This window comes from Carcharodon carcharias, chromosome 18 (genome assembly GCF_017639515.1).
Source record: "Carcharodon carcharias isolate sCarCar2 chromosome 18, sCarCar2.pri, whole genome shotgun sequence".
Lineage (NCBI taxonomy): Eukaryota > Metazoa > Chordata > Chondrichthyes > Lamniformes > Lamnidae > Carcharodon > Carcharodon carcharias.
In genome coordinates this window covers 83543918-83568724 of record NC_054484.1, presented here as the reverse complement: position 1 = coordinate 83568724, position 24807 = coordinate 83543918, and the positions used below count along the sequence as shown (strand labels likewise).

The window sequence follows — 24807 nt, the reverse complement described above, 5'->3', positions numbered from 1 at the left end:
GAGTCTGCACTGACATGTGAGAAACACCTGACCTACCTAATCCCATTTACGAGCACTTGACCCATAACCTTGAATGTTATGACGTGCCAAGTGCTCATCCAGGTACTTTTTAAAAGGATGTGAGGCAACCCGCCTCCACCACCCTCCCAGGCAGCGAATTCCAAACCATCACCAACCTCTGGGTAAACAAGTTTTTCCTCACACCCCCCCTAAACCTCCTGCCCTTCACCATGACCTTATGTCCCCTTGTGACTGACCCTTCAACTAAGGGGAACAGCTGCTCTCCATCCATCCTGTCCATACCTCTCAATCTTGTACGCCTCGATCAGGTCGCCCCTCAGTCTTCTCTGCTCCAACGAAAACAACCCAAGTCTTTCCAACCTCTCTTCATAACTTAAATGTTTCATCCCAGGCAACATCCTGATTGAATCTCCTCTGTTCCCCCTCCAGTGCAATCACATCCTTTCTATAATGTAGTGGCCAGAACTGCACACAGTATTCCAGCTGCAGCTTCACCAAGGTTCTATACAACTACAACATGACCTCCCCACTTTTGTAATCTATGCCTCGACTGATAAAGGCAAGTGTCCCATGTGCCTTTTCACCACCCCACTAACATGCCCCTCTGCCTTCAGAGATCTATGGACACATATGCCAAGGTCTTTAACACATTTTGTAGAAATGTCCAGAGTCTGAAGTTGAAATACATTTTAAGGCGCGGTGTTGTGCAGCACACCTCATCGTGCAGGATTTGGGTTCAGATGTACTCATATCTACCCCTCATCTAAAACATACAGACCACTAACTGATTATTCCATTGTAAAGAACTGACTGACCGTAATTAGCTTTTTTGCTATTCCTACCTGATGCTCCATAAGTCCAAATGATGGCTCTTTAAAACGTGGATTTCTTGCTGCTTTCACTCGACTGAGTGAACGAGACTTTTCGGGCCTCTCTGATCTGTCAAAAGATTTCGAATTTTGGGGAACCAAAGCTCAAATAAAGCATCAGATACAAGAGCAAGGAATGTGTATAAAGGATACATAATACAAACTTACTTATTTAAATGACACAACAGCAGCAGGCTCAGTTTGAATTATTTATGGAATGCCACATTAGTGGAAAAAATATTGTTCAATATTCAATTCTAATAAATCAGTGATCAGCCTGGTTTGAAATGAAGCGGTCTCTTTTGTCCCCTTAGGGTTTTTGTAATTGCCAACTGGTTTACTGCTGTTGGAAACAGACTAACTGGGTGAATATATGTGCCACACATATAATGGTGTTAACTTAGGACTGGGGAAAGTGTTTAAACACAAAACCACCTGTGTCACACTAGACAACAAGCATGAATTGTCAAATTTAACTTAACAGAAATGCTTAATAATACTCACCTGGCGTGAGAAGAAACTTAGCTCACAAGTTCCAATAAGCCTGCCAACAGCTCACTTTAACGACTACTTATAAGGCAGCATCACATAGGCTCTTCAAATTTGTGCTGGAGCGTTAAACAAGGTTTCATGTTCGGGTCCCTAATTTTAACTCTACCATCAGGGGGGCATAGAGAATCAAGCCACCCAAGCACTGCCTTTGTCTTTTGCCAACAAGCAATTCTAGGAGTCTCTCCCTACAGAAGATTTGTAATGTTCCCTGCTTAAAGTCTTACCAAAGGAAAAATATTTTGATCAGTGGTAAATGGTGAAGTGGACTGACGTGTGAGGACCAGTGTGGAAGGAATCTTGTTCAAATCTTTGATATTCTGGGAGTAATTAATCCAAGTTACCTGTGAGAAAGAAACCTAGGCTCCACAGTTTGATGGGGCTTCTCATACTTGTCCTGTAATCTTTCTTTCCTTCTCCTTTCTATGTCATGACGGAGATCATCTGGATTTACAGCAACCCACGTGCTTGTCTAAGTATTAGAGAACATTTACAAATAAAACAAAATCAGCCACTGCAGATTCAAAAGGAACATAAGCCTTCATTTTTAACCAAGAAATAATTTGCAAGCTGACCAATACCATCCCAATACAATGCTTTGCTTGGAAATCAAGTTAAACCGCAGCGCAACAAAACGCACAGCAGCAGATTGCCCAGCTTACCTCAATGAATAATAGCAATTTTGACAAAACTGCAGGAACTGTCAAGCTTTTTTTTAATACTGTGGGTATTTAACAAAATACAAAATGTTTTAATTCTGCACACTTTCTGTTCTTATAGACTAGAGAGAGAGTGGAACAGTTAGACAGGGAGTGGGAGAGAGAGAGCAGCATGGTAGTCAGTTAGGAATGCAGCACAGGCCCACGGACAGGAGCAGGATATAAGGCCCATTTTGAACCACAGGGCTGCATCAGTTTTCTGTTACCTACTTGAAATAAAAGCAAAAAACTTAATCATATGTGGCCACGAGCTTCTGTCTGTCAAGGAGGCTGGGGTGGGTTAAGCTGCCACCAGTAATGACAAAAGCCAGGGTTTGAGGTGTGCTGAAGTGTTATGGGCCTGATGCTGAACAGAGGCAGATGATATACAGGACCCTGCCTCTAACACAGATACAAAGAGTGGAAGCATGCTAAGCATAAATACATAAAAATGTCAGAAGGGCATGGGTTCAAACCTTCCCTGGAGACTTGAAAACACAATATAGTCTAGCATTTCAATGCAGTACAGAGGCTTTTTTTTTTTACCTACTTGGCAATGTTTTTCTGTCAGGTTCTGTATCCATTCAATTGTGCCTTGTTGCTGTTTTATCTAACCAGATACAAGCAGGACTTTGCAGATGCCTGAATTGTGGATATACATAGACCCAAACCTCTCTTTTCACAGCCTTATCTTTCTAATTATAACAAAATAGTTTGTATGAGGTATATCCCAAATGGATTTGCAAATGAAATGATGATCCCATTAATCGAGGTACAGTACCTTTCTGCCAACAGGTTTTCTTTCGCGGCTGTGTAAGTCTGCCAATGACATGTCAATCCGTCTTTTTCAGAAAGAAAAATAAACAAATAAATAATGTCCTAAGGAATAAAAGATTTGTTTTTCCAAGTTAAAAATGCATACTCTGTCAATACAATACCTGTGTATCTCAGGGCCCAAATCTTTTTCCTCTTCTCTTTCTGGGCTCTGTACATTTTGCAACTTTGTAAAGCGATCATGCAATGTTAGATCTGAAGACTTAAAATGGTCTTCTGTAACAAAAATTATGACCACTCATTACTATCAATCACCTCTCAATAGGAAAGTAGAAATGTTAGTTTTTATATAAAATTAAGTCAAATGGATATTTAGACAAGTTATTGAGGGGAGATGGTGGCGTAGTGGTAATGTCACTGGACTAGTTATCCAGAGAACCAGGCTATGCCCTGGGACTACAGGTTCAAATCCCACCACAGCAGCTAATTTTAAATTCAATTAATAAATCTTGAATATAAAAGCTAGTCAGTAATGAAATTATCATTGTCGTAAAAACTCATCTGGTTCACTGACGTCCTTTAGGGAAGGAAATCTGTCATCCTTACCCAATCTGGCCTTCTGTGACTCCAGACCCACAGCAATGTGGTTGACTCTTAACTGTCCTCTGAAATGGCCGAGCAAGCCACTCAGCTCAAGGGCAATTAGGGATGTGCCAGTGCTGCCCACATCCATGTAAGAATATAAAAAATTACAATTTCAACCTCAAGATACTACATACCAATGCACCAATATCTTACAATGCAATATTTAATTCTCCGTCTTTGGATTTAAAAAAAATAATGTAAAATGTAAATTAACCAATACCCTGAATTAACCTTTACCAATAGTTACATGAGGATACAGGAACTAGTTATCTCAGGTGGCTAGATGGCCAGTGTGTGGATCATGCACAGGACTCATACTCCATTCCGGCTGAGGTAGACCTGGTGCCTTCCTCCTTGCCCTATCTTAGTAAAAACCATGGCACTTGTTGAGTCTTGGCAAATAATCAGCCAGGATCTACCTTCAGGTAGAGAACACAAGGAAAGAAGAGGAGGAGGAAATGAGAGGACTGTGTGCAATCTATCCAGGTTTGCTGACGATGCAAGTTAGTTAGCAAAATAAGCTATGAGGAGGACACAAAAAGGCTGCAAAGAGACATGGACAGGTCAAATGAGTGGGCAAGGCGATAGGGGCATATCGTGTCAGGAAATGCTAAATTATCCACTTTGGGATTGGTAGGAAGAATAGAAAAGCAGAATTTTGTTTTAAAAGGTGAAAAATTAATATTACTATGCAGTAGGGTATGGATGCACTTGAACACAAATCGCCAAGTTAGAGTGCAGGTACAGTAAGCAATTATGAAGGCAAAGAGTGTGCTCTAAGGGTAAGGAGGTCTTGCTGTTGTACCAGGCTTTGGTGAGACCACATCTGGAGTAGTGTACAGTTTTTGTCTCCATACCCAAGTGGGGATATACCTGTTTTACAGGAAATGTAACAAAGGTTCACTAGATTGATTCCTGGGATGACAGCACTACCCTATGAGGAAAGATTATTCCCTCGAATTTGGAAGAATGAGAGATGATTGAAATATAGAAAATTCTTACAGTGCTTGACAGTGTAGTGCTAAGAGGTTATTTCCCCTAGCAGGGGAATCTAGGACTAGGAGGTCACATCACTAGAGTGACGGAAATTGAGGGGCGACTCGATAGAAGTTTACAAAATTATGAGTGGCGTGGACAGAGTAGATAGTCAGAAGCTTTTTCCCCAGGGTGGAAGAGTCAATTACTAGGGGACATAGATTTAAGGTGACAAGAGAAAACTATAGAGGAGATGTGCAGGGCAAGTTTTTTTTTCGCAGAGGGTAGTGAGTGTCTGGAATTCGCTGCCAGAGGAGGTGGTAGAAGTAGGTATGATAGCGGTGTTTAAGAGGCAGCTTGACAAATACATGAATAGGATGGGAATAGATGGATGCGGACCCTGGAAGTGCAAAATGTTTTAGTTGACGGGCAATATGATCGGTGCAAGCTTGGAGGGCAGAAGGGCCTGTTCCTGTGCTGTACTTTTCTTTGTTCTTTGTCCTTATTCTATCCTCAGGTTAAAGGGTCTGCCATTTAGAACTGTGATGAGGAGAAATTTCCTCACTCAATTGGTTGTAAAGCTTTGGCATTCTCTATCTCAGAGGGCTGTGGATACTCGGTATACTTAAGATCCAAAACAATAAATTTTGAACACTAAAGGAATCAAGGGATATGGGGCTATAGTGGAAAAGTGGGGTTGAAATATTAGACCAACCATGGCAGATTTGGGGCCAAATAACTTACTCCTGCTCATACTATAAATGTTCTTATTTAAGACAGCAAAGTGGGAATTACAGGGTGAAGTCACCTACTTCAGATTATCTGAATTAAGCAACATAACACAAATATCCATCTACTAAATGTTTATGACAGATAAGAAATATTGATTTATGGAAGTTACTTTTAGATTGCAAAAAAAATTGCACTGATCTGCTCAACTGTTGAATTTAGTATTGGGACTAGTCTTTCATTACAAAATGAATGCTCAACATTCAGATAGGAATAATCTTCACCAGCTTGCTTAAGTGAGACAGTGACAGCATCAGTTGCAAAAGTCAGGAATGAAGTGGGTTCGATCCAGTTAAACGACCCCACTCACTAGCACAATAAAATGAAGGAAGGCCATCCTCAAAACTATCACCACTGGCAAATGCATGGTGACATAGAATGATAAATATTACTTTGAATATACAGCATAGGAACAGGCTGTTTGGAGGGTCACCTGGTCCATGGTATTGTTTTATGTTCCACATGAGCCTCCTCCCTCTCTACTTTGATCTCCCCAAGTACAGTATGCAATTTTAGGGCCAGGTGGATGAGCTGGATTAATGCTACAACCCAAACTCGTTTCACTTAGAATGTTCAACAACCAGAAAAAGTGGTTAGATTTTAAGCCAGATTTCATAATGTACAAATACAATATTTTAAACAATTCTGAGGAAATGTGCATGTTACAATTAACATGGTTTTAAGTACAGTTAGGCAATACTTAAATGACGCATTCAGCTATGTCACTGATAAACAAGCAACACTTTTAGTGCCACCATCTCACTATCAGTAGCATTTCTTGCAACTAAATAAAAAGGATGCCATAATGCATGTCCAACCTTTAATCTGGTGCACCAAAGTGATTATCTCCTGGGCAAATTCTCCTGATGAGATGTTCGGGTTAGCCTTGAATGATGAACCCATATGCTCAAACACATGATGGAACTCATCCCGTTTCTTGCCAACACTAACCAAATCCCGAGACATTAGTCTCTCTGAAGCATGGCTTGATGTCGGCCTGGAGAAATCCCCACATACATTCAAAGAATTCACAACTAGGAATCAGGCATTTATGAGCTTTTTATCAAAAGAATCCATATTATAGGTAAATATACATAAATACAAAGTTAGCAAATCTTCTAGTTACTGAGACTGGCAATTCTAAAAATAAAAATTTCACAGACATTGTTAATTTTCGGGAGGCAGGGAGCACTCTTTTTTTTGCTTGAAGTACTCTCCCAATGTCTGTGAAAGATTATAATATTATCGTCCTCTGCTTTGAACTTCAAAAGGTCATACCCAAACTGGTTTCTGAATTATGGATCCCACCATTAATATTACCCATTGAGGAGCCATCTGCATGTCAAAGAGGCTTGCTTCATTTTTGTATCAGCCACTAATTGAGAGCTGCCTGGACATTGCATAATTTGGGGAAAATTATCAGCCATAGTATGGTATTCCAGGATGGTTCAGGTCTGGATTAACCCTCAGGGTTGTCTCAAGTTGCCAGTGCATTAAAATGGCAAGAGAATGGCACCCAGAGGGAGGGAGGCTGCTGTCAGTGAAGCAGCCATGAGAAGGCATTGAAACAAATCTCCTTTAAGGTTGAAAATTGGATTTTAAACGTGCTGAGCTATCATTCTGCACATCTACAATATAAAACTTCTATGAATTTAGCTCAAATAAAGCTGACATTAGGTTTGTGCCAAAATAAATATGGAAAGTTATGTAGCCAAAACACATGCCATCCATCCTAAGTGATGCCATGCCATCCCTTTTGTCAGATATGAGAATTGTACAAAACTCTTGGAAAATATAGAATACTGCAAGCTTCATTTCTCAACACATCCTCAGCCAAGTGCTTTACGATTCTATAAAAAAAATTGTACTCATTGAATTTAAGCCTCCCATTAAATACAATAAATTTATTTCAATTCAAACTAAATCCTAAATCCATTTTGCCAAACATTAGTTGTCACTCATATTATATTCTATGGAAGTGGAAAAGCAGCAAATGCAAATATCTTAGAATCATGTTCATACCTTATATAATGATCTGGCTTTGGTTTCCTTCTAATCTTCTTGTAAAATAACTCCCGTACATACTACAGAATTCAATACGACTACACATACATCAGAAGTCATTTGTTAAAAGTGGAGTTTACGCTTAAAAAGATTTCAATTTTCAAATTGGTTATCAAAAGGGAAAATCATCACATTAATTTTATCAGCTAAGCCATCTGTCAGAAAATATCACTAATGGTTGAATATTTAATACAGTTGAGGCTGAGTAGAAAGAAATTTCACACGAAAAGGCACTTCATGGCTAGAAATCCAAATTCAGGGTCTTTCATAAGTTGTTGTGTTGTCCTTTGGGGCAATTTTCAGCAAGTGCCATTACAAGCTGGTGATTCTCAAAATGCCTTCATAGAACTGCTGTGCAGTTAGCGGCCCAGGAAAATGAAGTTAACAAGGAAGTTTTGCGTTATCCATTAATTGCAGTCCAACAGTAGATGCCAGCCAATTATGTACATTGGTAAGATTAAATCAGATCTTGAATTAATTTTGACTTACACTACGTCAGAAATGCTGACTAGGTCTGAGATGTACTTTGTGCATGATAGCAGTAGAATTTTCCTCGAGCTTATCCACTTTGTATTCAAGCAACGATTCACTTTGGGTAAGCATCAGGTAAAACTGAGCAGCCTTTTCACCTTCCTTGTCTAGAATAGCAGAATCAGAGGACACACTGCTTGCAAGGGGGGTAAACTGAAGAAACATTTTTTCCATTAAGTGAGCAACCCGTGTGTAGAACAGGCTTGCAAGGTTGATCATGGAAGCAGTTAGCACTGAATCATTCAAATGCAGATGTTCGGGGATACAGTATATAAAGTAATTTGAGAAATGAGATACGGCAAGTGTAGCAGGTTTGGATTCCAAAGTTCTTCATTGCTGGAGTTTTCCTCACTTCATATATAAGTCTGTTGTAGACAAATACAGAGATTGATAGCCATGATTAGTCAACAACTGCATTATTGTTCACTGCAACTCCCTGGATAGTAGGTGAACAAGGGCAACTTTGATCTTTTTTGTCTAGCTGTTCACGTCTTCTTTGTAGTGGCAGTCAACTTTGTCATCTCTAATCTTCATCTGAAATACTTCTTTTTCATGGGATGAGCGCGTTGCTGGCTAGGCCAGCATTTATTGCCCATTCCTAATTGCCCTTGAGAAAGTGGTGGTGGACTGCTGCAGTCCATGTAGTGTAGGTACACCCACAGTGCTGTTAGGGAGTTAGCTCCAGGATTTAGCTACAGCGACAGTGAAGGAACGGCAATATAGTTGGAAGGGAACTTGCAGGTTGTGGTGTTCCCATTTATCTGCTGCCCTTGTCCTCCTAGATGATAGAGGTTGATGTTTGGAAGGTGGTGTTGAAGAAACCTTCAGTGTGATTCCGCAAAACTTCTTGTAGATGGTACACACTGCTGCCATGGTGCACCAGTGGTGGACAGAGTGAACGTTTATGATGCTGGATGGGGTACCAATCAAGCAGGCTGCTTTGTCCTGGACAGTGTTGAGATTCTTGAATACTAGAAACTGCGCTCATCCACTCCTGACTTGTGCCTTGTAGATGCTGGACAGGCTTTGGGGAGTTAGATTAGGTCGCACTGTAGAATTCCCAGCCTCTGACCTGCTCTTGTAGCCACAGGATTTATATAGCTGGTCAGTTAAATCTCTGGTCAATGGAGACCCTCAGGATGTCAATGGTTGGGGATTCCATGATGGCAATGCCATTGAATGTACATGTGAAGATGAGAAGTTTCGACTCCCTTGTTTCAATATTTCTCTAAGATGTTCACAGCTATACTGAGAATTCTGACTTCTTATATTGGTCCTGTGTATTAATCCAACAGAACCTTAACAACACAACAGAGTCTTACTTCAACTGTGTAATTTAGCAAAAATAAGCAGCTGTAAAATTTTCAAGTCAAAGCCAATTTATATTGTGAAGTATGTTCATTCATTATTGAGGCCGTGATTATGTATAATTGAAAATTTATGGGCTTGTGGTATTGCACTGCTTTCCATTTTTAAATTTCCCTTTCTGCTGGAAAATGTCTCATGATTGGGTCCTCCTTTTTGAAATGGGAGTCTTCCACTTTAACTGCTGTGATTTGGCAGCAGTCACTCTCACAATGTTCCCTGGGGTAACACGTCATTCACTTATAGTTTGAAACTTAAATAAAGGAGGTATCCAGAGGTCAACCATTAAGGAAATACACTGCATGTTGCGATCCACAGAGATCTGTTTACTTCAAATCAGAAACCTACTGAACTCTTGATCAGCACTACTCCAGAATGAATTGATTTCATTTAATGGCTGTGCTGCCAGCACAAGATGATGGTATTAAAAGGCTGTACGCATGAATTATCAGTTTAATCATAGATAAATATGGTCTTAAAAAACCATTATATGAATTTGCTGAAACCAGGATCTGCAGCATTGCATGCTGATTGGCCCCAGCTGTGATGGAAGGAGTAAATATTATTTTCAAGTTCCATTGTGTATCCTTCTAAGTTGATAAACATTTTTACAAAGCAGGCTGATGCTATTGTTCAAACACGGCTTGCAGAAAGATACTACCCATCCAAAACAAACAAACTCCTGAATGAGTTACAAAGACTGTAATCCCTTCTTTTTAAACAGAGGTGTAATTTATTGATTTTTCTGCATTATCTTGATAAGTACAAATCATTGGAACGTAGGCATGATGGAAGATTAGATCTTTGTATGAAGATTTCCACTGCATGATTTTTTTTCTGGAGTCTTCACCTGGACCATGATGAGACAGACACCCAACTTATCCAGCACTATTATGTAGAATTTATGTATGCAGATTGTCTAATTGTTATAGGACAAACCAACAAGATTAATCCAATCCAAATGGACATAAACACAATGAACAAGATCATACCATAGAACACAATTCAGGCAATATTCCCACTCTTTTCTTGATTGTAGTTTGATGCAATTTCCACATATTATCCAAATGTCAATAAGTTAATGTTCTGCTTTAAAAGAGAGATACCTCAGACATTTAGTGAAAATTTTGCTCAACAATGCCAGCTGTGTGTTCAGTTCCAGGTCTGGACAGCTGCCACTCTTCCAGTATAATTTTCCACTCACTGGCTCCAGCTTTTCATAATAAAGGTTGTCTTCAAAAACCGGAAAGAACATCCTCATGTACACAAGATCTTCACTTAGAATTCATGCTGATTAAACATTTCTTTTTCCAAGTTTTTGGCATATAGGCAAATCAGGCAGAAGTCCACCACAAAGCATCTGTTCTATCCTAGGCTTTCTTCTTTGCTATTTGATTGTATTATATAATATATAGAATTCCTAGCGCTTAAGAACGCAATTGCTTAGTCAAGCATCGGAACATGTAGACTAAGTAGTATATGTTCACAGTTAGGAAATTCTCCTTTCCCACTTTCCATCCATTAGGAGCTAAAGCATTTTTAGCATTGCTAGGATTAGCAAGGCAAAACATGTGGAGTGAAAACTGGAAATCATAGCACCCCTATTACAGAAAGAGACTGGTACTTAAAAAGCTTCTGCTGTACCACAAATCTAGGGAAGGTTTTTAAGCTAGTTGACAATTCAAAAATGGGCAGCTTTCTGTAAGGGAAGAAGCGTACAACAACTAAAAATTGCATGAAATTTCTTTACCCAGCCTCATATCAAAGAATTAAGGACAATACCTGCACTTGTTCACAGATTTCTTCATATCTAGTTTGATTGTAAGGGATTCCGTTGTTCTGTCTCGCTCATTGTTAGTACCATGTCGTGAAGTTTCCACATGACAAGATCTGTGGCTTGATCGCTTATGAGTGTCATCACGTCGGTCTTTAGAAAACTCAGGGCGGTTTCGGAATTCCTTTCCTCTTTCCGCACGTCCTCTTGTTACTGAAGTTGTAGATCTTGGGCTTACTTCCTTCTTGTTTACATGCCGAAACCTGCTAGAGTAATGCTCAGGGACAGAATATTTTGCTGACCCAGAGTGGCGCCCCTCTGTTCTGTTCACATCAGTACCTGACTTCCTACTGTTACTGTGAAAACGACTCACCTCTTTATTACTTGAGCTGCTGGTGGTAAACTCTTTATCTTTGCTCGAATATCCTTGCTGTTTTCCACTGGAAAATATCTGGTGATGCTCAGAAGAGGACTGCATCTCAGGATACTTTTGTGAATGTGCAAACCCACTCTTTACCTGCACATACTCTTCATAGCGGTCACTGTTACTATACCGTTCTCTGGGTATATCTTTAACACGCATGCTTTCTGATTCACTGTGTGATGCATTGGGGTAGCTTTTCCTATTATGAGGGAATTTCTCCCCCCTCCATTTTAAATCTCGTTCGTGTTCTATCACCTCATGCTTTCCAGGTACCCAGCCTCTTCCAGTTGCTTCTCTGTACCCTCTGACTTCATCCTCCTCAGGATACCTGTGTTGACATAAAGCAGTTTACACTTGCAGTAGAGAGAAGACAATGAGAATTAAGTTTTGGTAATACTTGAAGTAAGTTTGGGAGCAATGCCTCGAAAGCAGTATTTTTCCCAGGTTACTAGTTTAACCCTTTATCCTCCTGAAAGCCATTCAGCAGGATGCTGAGGGAAAAATAAAGAGGTCCTCAGCTTTCAAGCCATCAATCTGCTCTTTCTTAAAACAAGAGCTCATTATTTATATAAAATGCTCACTTTCAGATTAGGACAAAGGGCTTTCAACTTTTAAATCCTCAACTCACAAATGTGACCATTTTATTCAGCTGAGGTTCTACATCAAAACATAGCCTTACTGGTTCTATTCCAATACCTCTTCTGGTAGGAGCTCCTATCCAGAAACTCTTCAGCCCGTCTTCCAGGAGAACGTGAAGAACCTGAATGCCTTTCCTCATGTAAACCATGACTTCGAAAGCCTTCTGAGTCATGCCACTTTTCTGGGGAGCCATAAGTAGTAATCACTGGTTCCTCGTATGAATCTATTTGTGGATCACCTCCGAAGCTCTTGGGCTTTTCATTATACAATCTGCCACAAGTTGGGATTTCCACATTCTGATGGTAGTGCCGGTCGTCAAGGTCATTGTGCCACTGATCGTGCTCATGGTGCCGTTCATTGTGAGAATGGTGCCGTTGATCATGCCATTCACTGCTGTCAGAAGGTCGTTCATCATGATCATTGTATGGATTGTCTTCAAGAAATCTTGAAGGAAGTGGGTAGGTTTGGTTTCCTTCTCTTTCTTGTAGGTAAAAGTTTCTTCCAGTTGTAGTTGTATATTCTGATTCCACTCTTCTTGCATTTGGGGAAGGATGCCCATACTCAAAAACTTTATGATGAACAGCACCATACTGGGCTTCTCCTGATCTTGATTCTACACTTACAGTTTCAGTCCATTTCTCCCGTTGACTCCTCCACTGTACAGGTCTTCCTGAGCTTTGACCAAATTCTCTTAGCTCGCCACTATAGGACTGATGCAGTGGTCTCTCAACATGGTATTCCTGGCTTCTTCCATAGGTTGGTGAGATTGACCTACAATGTATTTGAAGGAGAAGATGGGACATTTTGGTACAACTGAAATAAAACACAATGAAGCAGCTCACTCCAGTTATAACCTCATTGTAGAAAGATTCATTCTCACTTCTGATTTACACTTTTAATGCAATCAGCATCACAAAAGATCAATGATGAGACTGAGAACCAACATTGCTAATGGAAGAAGGACTATTTATTCAACAAAATCTATACAATAGTTTTAAAAACAGGATCCTACCCAGAGTTGTCGGGGCCCTCAGCTCTGGAATTACCTCTTAAATCTCTTCACCTCTCTCTCCTGCTTTAGTACACTCTTTAAAACTTCTCTCTGACCAAGCTTTGGGCCATCTGCCCTAATATTTTTGGTTGTGTCAGATATTGTTTGATAATGCCCCTGTGAAGCACCTTAGGACATTTTACTATGTTAAAGACACTATATAAACACAAGTTGTAACTGATGTAAATGTTCACTTTAATTTAGATACATTAATGTGCAATTTGAAATTATAAATCCAAATGGTTATTCGCTTGTACACAGTGTAGTATTATTCAATTAGAAGATATCACATAAATCACTGGAAAAATGTTCAAACACATTCCAATAAATAAATGGAATAGTCAAGTGCAAATTTACAAAAGGAAGCTGCCTTAAACCTGTGATCTTTAGGAACTCGTGGTACATACAAGAGAAGTTGTCATGTTATCTGAAAATAAGTATTCAAGGCTGCAGTCAGTGACCAGATATTTATATAATTAATTAGCAGGCATTCTTCAGAAGGAATCTTTCAGTCAAGAACAAAGTTATAACCAGATATCAAACTCCAAGGCTGATGCTTTTGTTTGATACCAGTGACACAGATAAGATCCAAGAACATCACTCTACCACTTCTGAAAAGAAGTAGAGTCAAAACAATCGAGAATTTTTCATCGAATTTTAACAACTCCAACATTGAGGGGCCACGAATGACATTTACAGAAACAAAGATACACATATCTCTTCCTGCAATTGCAACAATTTTCAAGTTTATGGAGTGAATCTTAATGAAGCGTCGAGGTTAAAATTAATTGAAGACATTATTTCAGCAACAGAACCAGAGGAAGAAGCAGCTTCATCAGCCCTAGGAAAGCCTTTTTTTGCTGCTTCACAATGATTTTGCTGGGATTCCACAGATGCTAACCACTCCATCCAAGTAGTTATTAATGAAAGGAGACCTATATTAATGTGCTCAGAAAGCATTCAACTGTAGGAAAGCTTCACAGTTGAACCACATCCTGTTCTTTTTAAATTCATTTTCAGAACATGGGCATCACTAGCAAGGCCAGCATTTATTGCCCATCCCGAGGAGCCCTTGAGGTACTGGTGGTGGTGGGGCTTCTTGAACTGAAGTACATTTTGTGAAGGTGCTCCCACGGGGAGTTGAAGGATTTTGGTTCAGTGATGATGAAGGAACGGAGATACACATCCAAGTTTGGCTTGTATGTGACTTGGAGGCGATAGGTGTTCCCATACACCTGATGCCCTTGCCCCAAGTAATTGAGGGCACAGATTTAGGCAGGTCTGGTGAATAAACCTTGGCAAGTTACTGGAGTGAATCTTGTATCATACACACTGCAGACACGGTACATTGGCAGTAGATGGGTTGGGTGTTTTAGCTTTTGGATGAGGCACTGATTAAGGGGACTGCTTTGTCCAGAAGGTGGCGAGCATCTTGCGTTGCTTCTTGTAGCTGCACACATCCAGACAAGTGAAGAGTATTCCATTCTGGCCTTGAAGGTGGTAGAGATGCTTGGAAAGACAGGAGACATGTCACTTGGCGTAGAATATCCAACTCCTTACCTGCTCTTGTAGCCATGGTATTTATGCGGCCAGTCCATTTCAGTTTCTGATAAGGGTGACCCTCGAAGCTGAAGGTGGGGAATTTGGCGATGGCAATACCACTGAAAGTAATGGTTTTATTTTTAGACTCTCCACTAGAGATGGTGACTGCCCACACATCAGCCCAAACCTAAATGCTGCCCAGGTTTTGATCCATGCAGACATGAATGTCTTCATTATCTGAGGGATTGTCTGCAATCAGCCTACAGCCTCAATGACCTTGTGACAGAGGGAACGTCATTGATGAAGTTGTTCAAGATTGCTCAGCTTAAGATGCTGTCCCGAGAAATTCCTGTAGCGATTCCCATCGGCTTGAGATGACTGATTTTCAACAACATAATCATCCTTTCGAGACTGACATCCACACACAAACAATTCCAATGATCAACAGTGGGAATTCCTCTCCCTAACCCAGTCACCTCAGAAAGACACACCACTGGCATGCCAGACAAGATTATCTAACTTAGCACAGAATAGGGATTGAATCTAGGGTCATCTTCATCTGCCTGATTCAGCTCCCTTACCGGGATAACCCCATCATAATAGGAGCAGGGCTAGGCCATTCAGCCCATTGAACCTGCTCTGCCATTCAATAAGGTCATGGCTGATCTGACTGTGGCCTCAACTCCACTTTCCTACCTGCCAACTCCCTTGTCGATCAAAAATCTGTCTAACTCAGCCTTAAACATATTCAATGACCCAGCCTCCGCTGCTCTCTGGGGAAGAGAATTCCAAACACTAATCACCCTCCAGGAGGGAATTTTTCCTCATTTCTGCCTTATTTTAAAGCTATGACCCCCTTCCTAGTTCTAGGTCCTTCATGAGGGGAAACATCCTCTCAGTGTCTATCCTTTCAAGCCCCCTTAGAATTTTATGTTTCATAATGATCACTTCATTCTTCTAAACTCCAAAGATTATGGTCCCAACCTGCTCAACCTTTCCTCATTAGACAACCCTTTCATCCCAGAAATCAGCCTAATGAATCTTCTCTCAACTTGCTTCCAATGCAAGTATATCCCTCCTTAAGTGCGTTCACACCAATGCCCTATACAGCTGTGGCAAGACTTCCTTACTTTTATACTCCATCCCCCTACAAGTAAAGGTCATTTGCCTTCCTAATTAATTGCTGTACCTGCACAGTAACTTTGTGACTCGAACAAGGATCCAGATCCCTCTGGACTGCAGAATTCTGCAGTCTCCCTCCATTTAAGTAATATTCTGCTTTTCTGTTCTTCCTGCCAAAGTGGACAACCTCATATTTTCCCACATTTTTTCCCATTTGAAAATTTGGCTGAACTTGTTCTCTTACTGAACAATTTCACCTTTAACTATTCTCACTTTGTCCAAATTAAAGGTGTGGCTATGGGCCCCAGTTATGCCTGTCTTTTTGTAGGGTCTGTGGAACATTCCTTGCTCCAGCCCTACTCAGCCCCTTCCCACAACTCTTTTCTCTGTACATCAATAACCCTATCGATGCCGCTTCATGTTCTCATCCGGACCTGGAAACATTTATTGACTTTGCTTCCAATTTCCACCTTCACATGGTCCATCTCCGACACTGCCCTTTCTTGACTTCTCTGTCTCCATTTCTGTTGATGGACTGTCTAACAATATTCATTACAAGCCCACCGACTCCCACAGCAACATCCACCTTGAGGAGCAACAGCTCCTCACATCCCTGCTTCCTGTAAGAACTCCAATTTCCTCTGCCACATCTGTTTTGATGAAGCTACCTTCCAAAACAGCATTTCCTTCTTCTTTAACCGAGGGCTCTCCCCGCCCGACCCACTGTGGTTGACAGGGCCCTCAACAGGTCCAACCCATCTCCCACATCTCTGCCCTCACTCCGGCCCATCCCTTCCAGAACCATAGGACCATAAGCAGAAATTAGGCCACTTGGCCCATCGAGTCTACTCCACCAATCAATCATGGCTGAATAAGTTTCTCAACCCCATTCTCCCGCCTTCTCCCTGTAACCTTTGATCCTCTTACCAATCAAGAACCTATCTATCTCGGTCTTAAATACACTCAACGACCTGGCCTCCGCAGCCTTCTGTGGCAATGAATTCCATAGATTCACCACTCTCTGGCTAAAGAAGTTTCTTCTCATCTCTGTTCTAGAAGGTCTTCCCTTTACTTTGAGGCTGTGCCCTTGGGTCCTAGCTCCCCCTACTAATGGAAACATCTTCCCCACATCCATATAACCATGATAGGGTCCCCCTTTTCACCCCAACAGCCTTCACATTCAAAGGATCATCCTTCGCCATTTCCGCCAACTCTAGCACAATGCCATCACCCACGCATCTTTCCCTCACCTTCCCTGTCAGCATTCCATAGGGACTGTTCTCTCTGTGGCACCCTGGTCCACTCCTCCATCACCCCCAATACGTCATCACCTTCCCACGGTACATTCCCATGCAATCACAGAAGATGCAACCCCTGCCCCTTTACCTCCTCACCGCCCGAGGGCCCAGATACTCCTTTCAAGTGAAGCAGCTCTTCACTTGCACCTCCTTCAATTTGGACTACTGGATCCGCTGCTCCCAATGCGGTCTCCTCTACACTGGGGAGACCAAACGCGGACTGGGTGACCGCATTGCGGAATACCTCCGGTCTGTCCGCAAGCATGACCCTGACCTTCCGGTCGCTTGCCATTTCAACACACCATCCTGCTCTCATGCCCACATGTCTGTCCTTGGCCTGCTGCAATGTTCCAGTGAAGGCCAACATAAACTGGAGGAACAGCACCTCATCTTCCGACTAGGCACTTTAGAGCCGTCTGGGCTTAACACGGAGTTCAACAACTTCAGGCCATGAACTCTCTTCTCCATCTTCATCCATTCTTTAAAATTTATTTTATTTGTTCATTTTTTAATCCTTTTCCCCCAACACCCCCTCCCCCCAAGGCTATCTGTCACTTGTTCTATGTTTTACTTTCACAGAGCACTGACCCTTATTCTGCTATTAACACATTCTGCTATTTCACCTTTAGGCCACTGTCAGCACCTTCTTTAGTCTTTAACACTACCATTAACACTCCCTTTGTCTTGTGTCCATGACATGCTTGTCAATCTCTCCTGACCTTCTATTCTGCCCCACCCACTCTTAAACTGTATAATATCCATCACATTTCTACATCCCTTTAGCTCTGAAGAGTCATATGGACTCAAAACATTAACTCTGTTTCTCTCTCCACAGATGCTGCCAGACCTGCTGAGTTTTTCCAACAATTTCTGTTTTTATTTCAGATTCCCAGCTTCCGCAGTATTTTGCTTCTATCTTAACTGTAATACAATCAGTCTCTTCGTCCCAAGTAATTAACGTAGATTGTAAATAGCTGAGACCCCAGCATTGTGCCTGGTGGCACTCCACTGGTTAGTCTGTCAATCTGAAAATGATGGATCATTTATCCTGACTCCATTTCCTGTTGGTTCCTATCAATCAGGCTCCAGCTACCTTAGCTCCTGATCTTTCGCATCATTGCAGACTTTAGGGACTAGATTTTTTCCTCTGATTTGTATTAACTTATTTGTTGCCAATTTTCACTTTTTCCTAGTTGAATAAAGTTTGCAACAAATAAATTTATTTGATGACTTGGTTCATTAACCTAAGTTTCTTGCAATTCTGGGCAATTAATTTCCTTGGGAACTGTTCTATTTTAATAGATTAATTAAATGCCAACTTAATCCTTCTTGTATTTGTGCAAATTTGCCTTTTTTGTTTACTTTTATTTACTTATTGGTAATTCCCCTTGTTCTTTGTAAACCCACCTTTAATATGTGAAACTATGCTGATTGGTGGATTAATTGCCAGCTTCCACAGTCCACTCTATTTACTTCATCCAACCAATTTATTGTTCAACTCTTTACTAGTTTGTTTCTTTCAATGTCTTAAACATTGAATGCATTGACTTAGATTTCTGTAGTTCAGTTCTGATATTTTTAGGCAGGACCATCTTAAATTACTATAATCAATAGATATGAATGACTAATTCCCCGACTTCCATACCTCAGTTTATTACATTTCTTTCAATCCATAGTTTGTTAGATCAAATTAACGCAAAGTTTACAGAATTGTATATGTCAGCCATATGAAGGCCACTCTTGCATCTTTCACACAATGGGTGGTTTTGGGATTTAAACCTCAACACTGCTACAAATTCTGTATCCCTGCAACAAACACAGAACTTCCAGTACAAAAAGAGAATTACCTGGAAAAACTCAGCAGGTCTGGCAGCATCGGCGGAGAAGAAAAGAGTTGACGTTTCGAGACCTCATGACCCTTCGACAGGTAGCATAAATCAGTGGCTGTAATAGTGCATTGAACATTACAAAAGTAACATCTGTACAGTTCTTCTCACTCACCATGAGCCACATGAGAAATTTACCACATTGAGTAAAAATTCTGAGGAAAACTCAGCAGTCAATGCACTTGCATGATGCAACCCAAATAGTACTGATGTATTATGTATGCTATCATATTCCTGAACACCGAGGTCAAGTTAAATCTCCAATGAGAGGATGAGAATTATTTTCAGCATGGGCAGCAGAAGTAAGTGCCAACTTGTTTTTTCATACCATCATGAGTGTAATAAACAATGAGAAGCTACACCAATGATCAAATGGTTAGGCTGAAACATTGGTCAACAGTAGAAGTCAGTTGTGTGCAGCACATACTTGGAAACATGTGAGAAGTAAAGAAGATTTTAAAATACTGGCAAAGAACTTCATTATGGAAACCCTAAAAACCATTGCATAATGGTTCCAGCCTACTAATTTCAGTCAAAGCATTTGAGAGTAGAAACCAACAGGGAACAAGGCACTGAATGTGAAATTAATCTCAAATGAAGATTCTCTCATATTTCAGCAGTTTGCCACCAAATATTCCTTTACCATTCTCTACTGCATAACATTCATGCTTCACAATCTCAGTATAAAGACATTTACCCTCACTCTGTTAATACTTAATTGATAAATCAACTCACTGCCACTCCCTTCGGCTCTGTCCCAAACTCTTTGTCATTTAATCTCTCTTCCACCCGATCACACATCTGACCTTTTGATCTTTTTCCACCCCACCCCCATTTGACCTACTTAACATCTACTACATTTCTAACTTTTCGCAGTTCTGATGATGTCATCAACCTTAACTTTTTTCTCTCTCACTGTTTTTATAACTTCTTACTCATCCCATGAAAATGGTTTACAATCTTAATAATTATTAAATCTCCTCTTAGGCATCTCTGCTCAAGTGGAAGTAATTCCAGTATCTAAAATCTTTCCTCCACAGCATTATTTTAGGAATCTATGGTTTTAACGCCTTGCAATGAAGGGCCACTATTCCATGCACCAGGTCCCTGCGCACCACCCTGGCCAATAATTTGCACAAATTGTCACTGCTTGGCTCAATCTCCAAACCCAATTGATAAAACTCAAATTACTCTTACAAAAGCAGGTCTTGGAAATCAGAAATAAAAACAGAAAATGCTGGGAAAACTCACAGCAGGTCAGGCAGCATCTTGTGGGGGAGGGAGAAGGAGAAGGAGAGAGAGAGAAAGAAACAGTTAAACTTGATGACCTGTCATGGGAAAAGTTAGAAATGCAATAGATGTTAAGTAGGTCAAATGGGGGAGGGGTGGAAAAAGATCAAAGATGTGTGATAGGGTGGAAGAGAGATTAAATGACAGAGTTTGATCTTTTTCCCCGGTGTCTCCCCTTCAGGCATAAACCTTGCTGGGGTGCCCGGTTTTCTTGGGCAGCAGCACAGCCTGGATGTTGGGCAGGACCCCACCCTGGGCTATGGTGACCCCGCCCAGCAGCTTGAGCTCCTCGTCATTGCGGATGGCGAGCTGCAGGTGGCGGGGGATGATGCGGGTCTTCTTGTTGTCCCGGGCCGCATTGCCGGCCAGCTCGAGGATCTCGGCCGTCAGGTACTCAAGGACAGCGGCCAGGTAGACGGGGGGCTCCGGCCTCCACCCGCTCGGCATAGTGGCCCTTGCGCAGCAGCCGGTGGATACGGCCGACGGGGAACTGGAGCCCGGCTCTGGAGGAGCGAGTCTTGGCCTTGACGCGCCCTTTGCCTCCGGTTTTACCGTGACCAGACATCTTTCGAATGACAGAGTTTGGTGGGACAGAACCAAAGGGAATGGTAACAAGACAAGAAAAAATGATGCGTCCAGAGGAGGTGTGAATGGCAGAGTAACGAACAGCTGTTGTCCAAAAGCAAAAGAGAGAGAAAAAAGATTAAGACTAAACACGCAAAGGAAACTAAATTATCTGAAATTGTTGAACTCAATGTTGAGTCCATAAGGCTGTGAAGTGCCTAACCGAAAGATAAGGTGTTCCTCAAGCTTACTTGCGTTTCACTGAAACAGTGTAGGTGGTGAAGGACAGAGGTCAGCAAGAGATCAGGGTGATGAATTAAAATGGGAGGCCAATGGATGCTCAGGGTCACGCTTGAGGACTGAATGGAAGTGTTGACCAACGTGATCACCCAATCTTCACTGGCCACATTGTGAGCAGCCAATACAATATATTAAATTGAAAGTACTGCCAGTAAATCACTGATTCACCTGGAAGGAGTGTTTGGAGCCTTGGATGTTGAGTGGAGAGGAGGCAAAGGGGCAGGTGTTGCATCTTCTGTGCTTACAAGGTAAGTTGCCGTGGAAAGGGGACAGGGTGCCATGGGGGAAGAGTGGAAGATGTCTGGTGGTGGCATCACGCTGAAAGCGGCAGAAATGACAGAGGATGATCCATTGCATTTGGAGCTGCTGGGGTGGAAAGTAGTTTTGCGAGTTTTTTTTGGGTGGTTGGGGGGGGAAGAAAGTGGGGAGCAGAAGTGTGGGAAGTGGGTAGAACCCAATCAAGGGCATTGTCAACCATAGTTAAGAAAAAGGAAGACATATTGGAAGTGTTGGTATGGAAAGTTGCATCGTCCGAACAGAAGCAACGGAGAAAGAGAAACTGGGAGAGTGGAATGGAGTCCTTACAGGAAGCAGGGTGAGAGGAAGTGTAGTCGAGGTAACTCTGTAAATCTGTATCTTTGTAGAGATTATTCTTCGATAGCCTGGGCCCTGAAATAGAGACAGAGAAGTCAAGGAACAGAAGAGTCAGAGATGGACCATGTAAAAGTGAGAGAAGGGTGGATATTGGAAGTGAAGTTGAAGTTTTCCAATTCAGGGTTAGAGCAGGAAACGACACCAGCCATCAACGTACCTGAAAAAAGAGTTGAGGTAGGGGCCAGGAAGGACTGGAAAAAGAAACATTCCACATATCTAACAAAAAGGCAGGCATTGCTCGGACCCATTCAGGTACCCATAGAAACATCTTTCATTTGGAGAAAGTGAGATGACTTAAAGAGGTTGTTCGATGAGAGAACAAGTTCAGCCAGGTGGTGGAGGTGGATAGGGACTGGGTCAACCTTTGTCCAAGGAAGAAACAGACTGTCCGGGTGGGAGATGGAGGTGTACGTCCATGGTGAAGAGATGGTTAGGACCAGGAAATTGGAAACTGTTAAAGTGGTGGACAGCATGAGAAGAGTCACGGATGTAGATATGAGAAGAATTGAATGGGTAGGTTGCATCAGTCTTCACTATAGACGATACAAGTAACATTCCAGAAATATCTATAAATCAGGAAATGGAAGGGAACAATTCAGGAAAATTACAATCACCAGAGACATGGTACTGAGCAAATTGTTGGAGCTGCAGGCTGACGAATCTCTGGGTCCTCTTGGACTAGAGCCTCAAAATAAGTGGCTAGTGAGGTGGTTGATGTGTTAATTTTCCAAATTTCCCTAGATTCAGGGAACATTCCATTAGATTGGAAAATAGCAAATATAACTCCTTTATTCTAAAAAAGGGAGACAAAGCAGGAAACTACAGGTCAGTTAGTTTAATGTGTGTCATAGGGAAAATGTTAGAAGCTAAATAAGATGATATAGCAGGGCACTTAGAAAAATTCAAGGCAATCAGGCAGGGTCAACATGGTTTTGTGAAAGGGAAATCATGTTTAACCAATTTATTGGAGTTCTTTGAAGGAGTCACATCTGCTAAGGATCAAGGGGAACCGATGGATGTACCATGCTCAGATTTCCAGAAGGCATTTGATAAGGTGCCACATCAAAAGACTTTTGCAGAAAATAAAAGCTCATGGTGTAGAGGGTAACACTGGCGTGGATACAAAACTGGCTAGCTAACGAGAAACAGAAGGCATAAATGGGTCATTTTCTGGTTGGCGGGATGTAACAAGTGGCGTTTCACAAAGATCAGTGCTGGGGCCTCAACTTTTTACAATTTATGTAAATGACTTGGATGAAGGGACCAAAGGTATGGTTGCTAAATTTGGTGATGACACAAAAGATAGATAGGACAGTAAGCTGTGAAGAGGATGTAAGGAGGCTGTGAAGATTCTGAGGGGTCTTGACAAAGTGGATGTGAAGAGGATGATTCCTCTTGTGGGAGAACCTAGAACTAGGGGTCACTGTTTAAAAATAAGAGGTCATCCATTTAAGACAGAGACAAAGAAATTTTTTCTCTCAAATGATGAATCTTTGGAACTCTACTTCCGCTGCCTTTTGAGGAAGAGAGTATAAATACTTTTAAAGGCAGAACTAAATAGATTCTTGATAAGCAAGGGTGTTAAAGTTTGTCAGGAGTAGGCAGGAATGTGGAGTGGAGGTTATAATCAGATCAGCAATGATCTTATTGAGTGGTGGAGCAAGCACATGCACACCCACGCTCTTGGCCATCCCCCCTCCACCCCCCCACCCCCACTCAGCAGCTCATCGCTGCAATTTTGCCATATTTTTAGGCCTCAGGTTGAAGAAAGATGCTCCTCCCATCAGAGACTGGTTTTCTCCCACATTTTCTGCTGATTGGCTTACTAGTGATCCTAGCAACAGCAAACGCAGCAGAGAAACAATCTGTGATTGGAAATGCAGTTCTTTGAAGAATCTTCAAATTCACTTGCCGACATTTTGATTACAGGGTCCGCAGGCCAAACAGAAGGGCCTAGCGGGGTGGATAGTGGCCCACAGTCCATGTGTTGGACAAGCCTGCTCTAAAGATCTCCGATCACTCACACTTTCCAGTGAATGCATATTTCCATTTTCCTTTCTAAAATTATTTATCGCACACTTCAGTCACCCATCTACCTGTTTCATTAGCCTATTCCTTTTACACTCTTCACTGCTGCTTGCCTTTGCATCATGAGTAAATTTTGAGATTGGACATTAGGAACACAAGTCCAAATCATCTATACACATCAAGAGAAGTACTTGCAACCCTGAACCCTGGTTTGTTCCTTGACTATTACCACCTTCCTTTTCAAATTGTGAAATTTCCCCTTATACTTGGATTTTTGCAACAAACCTGCGAGACACCTAACTGAATGCCGTCTAAAGGCCTGTGTAGGCCACATCAACTGCAATCTCTTCACCTGGCTAACTTGCCATTTCTTCCAAAAACTCAATTCGTCAACCATGAATTGCCTTTAAGAAATCTGGGCTGGCTATTCCTGAATAATCTACACATTACTAAATGCTCAGTAATTTTATTTCAAATTATAAATTCTAAGACTTTGCTTTGCCAAGGGCCACTGCCCTTTTAAACAGTAATAAGATTTTCATCTTCTATCTGCAAGAAGATTATGAACAAATGAAGAGAGAAGTTCAGAATAGAGAAGGCCACGAACTTCTTATTAACTGATTTAACATAGGTAGCTACATTATTTTGATGATTTTTATTCATTCATTCCCGATCAAGTCAATGCTAAATACATACATACAAATGTGGAGTAGTAGGCCATTCTGCCCCTCATGCTTGCTCTGCCATTCAGTAAGATCATGGCTGATCTGTTTGAATCTATTGTACATAGCTAGCTAGAGAAGGCACGACTGTAAATCGTAGCTTAAACTGGGATTCTACTGATGTAATAAAAAGCAGTTCTCTCTCCATCCACTGCAGAAGTTGTAATAAGAATTCTGGCAGTTTCAATCCATGTTTGAGTGGGTCATAAACTGCCCAGAATGGAGGAAAGTCA

At 41.4% G+C, this 24807-nt stretch overlaps 1 protein-coding gene and 1 pseudogene across 2 annotated transcripts in view; both read right to left on the bottom strand.

Moving 5' to 3' along the window:
• The window catches only part of LOC121290371 (BCLAF1 and THRAP3 family member 3-like), a 44653-nt gene that overhangs the window by 6786 nt on the left and 13060 nt on the right, over nt 1–24807 (bottom strand). For both annotated transcript variants that reach the window (XM_041210759.1, XM_041210758.1), the window contains exons 3-9: nt 12175–12888; nt 11063–11806; nt 6139–6317; nt 3076–3187; nt 2919–2979; nt 1784–1911; nt 864–960 (exon numbers count right to left, since the gene is read on the bottom strand). In XM_041210759.1, coding sequence (XP_041066693.1) covers nt 864–960; nt 1784–1911; nt 2919–2979; nt 3076–3187; nt 6139–6317; nt 11063–11806; nt 12175–12888 — 2035 coding nt within the window. The remainder of the gene's footprint in view (nt 1–863; nt 961–1783; nt 1912–2918; nt 2980–3075; nt 3188–6138; nt 6318–11062; nt 11807–12174; nt 12889–24807) is intronic.
• LOC121290372 lies at nt 19567–20887 on the bottom strand (annotated as a pseudogene).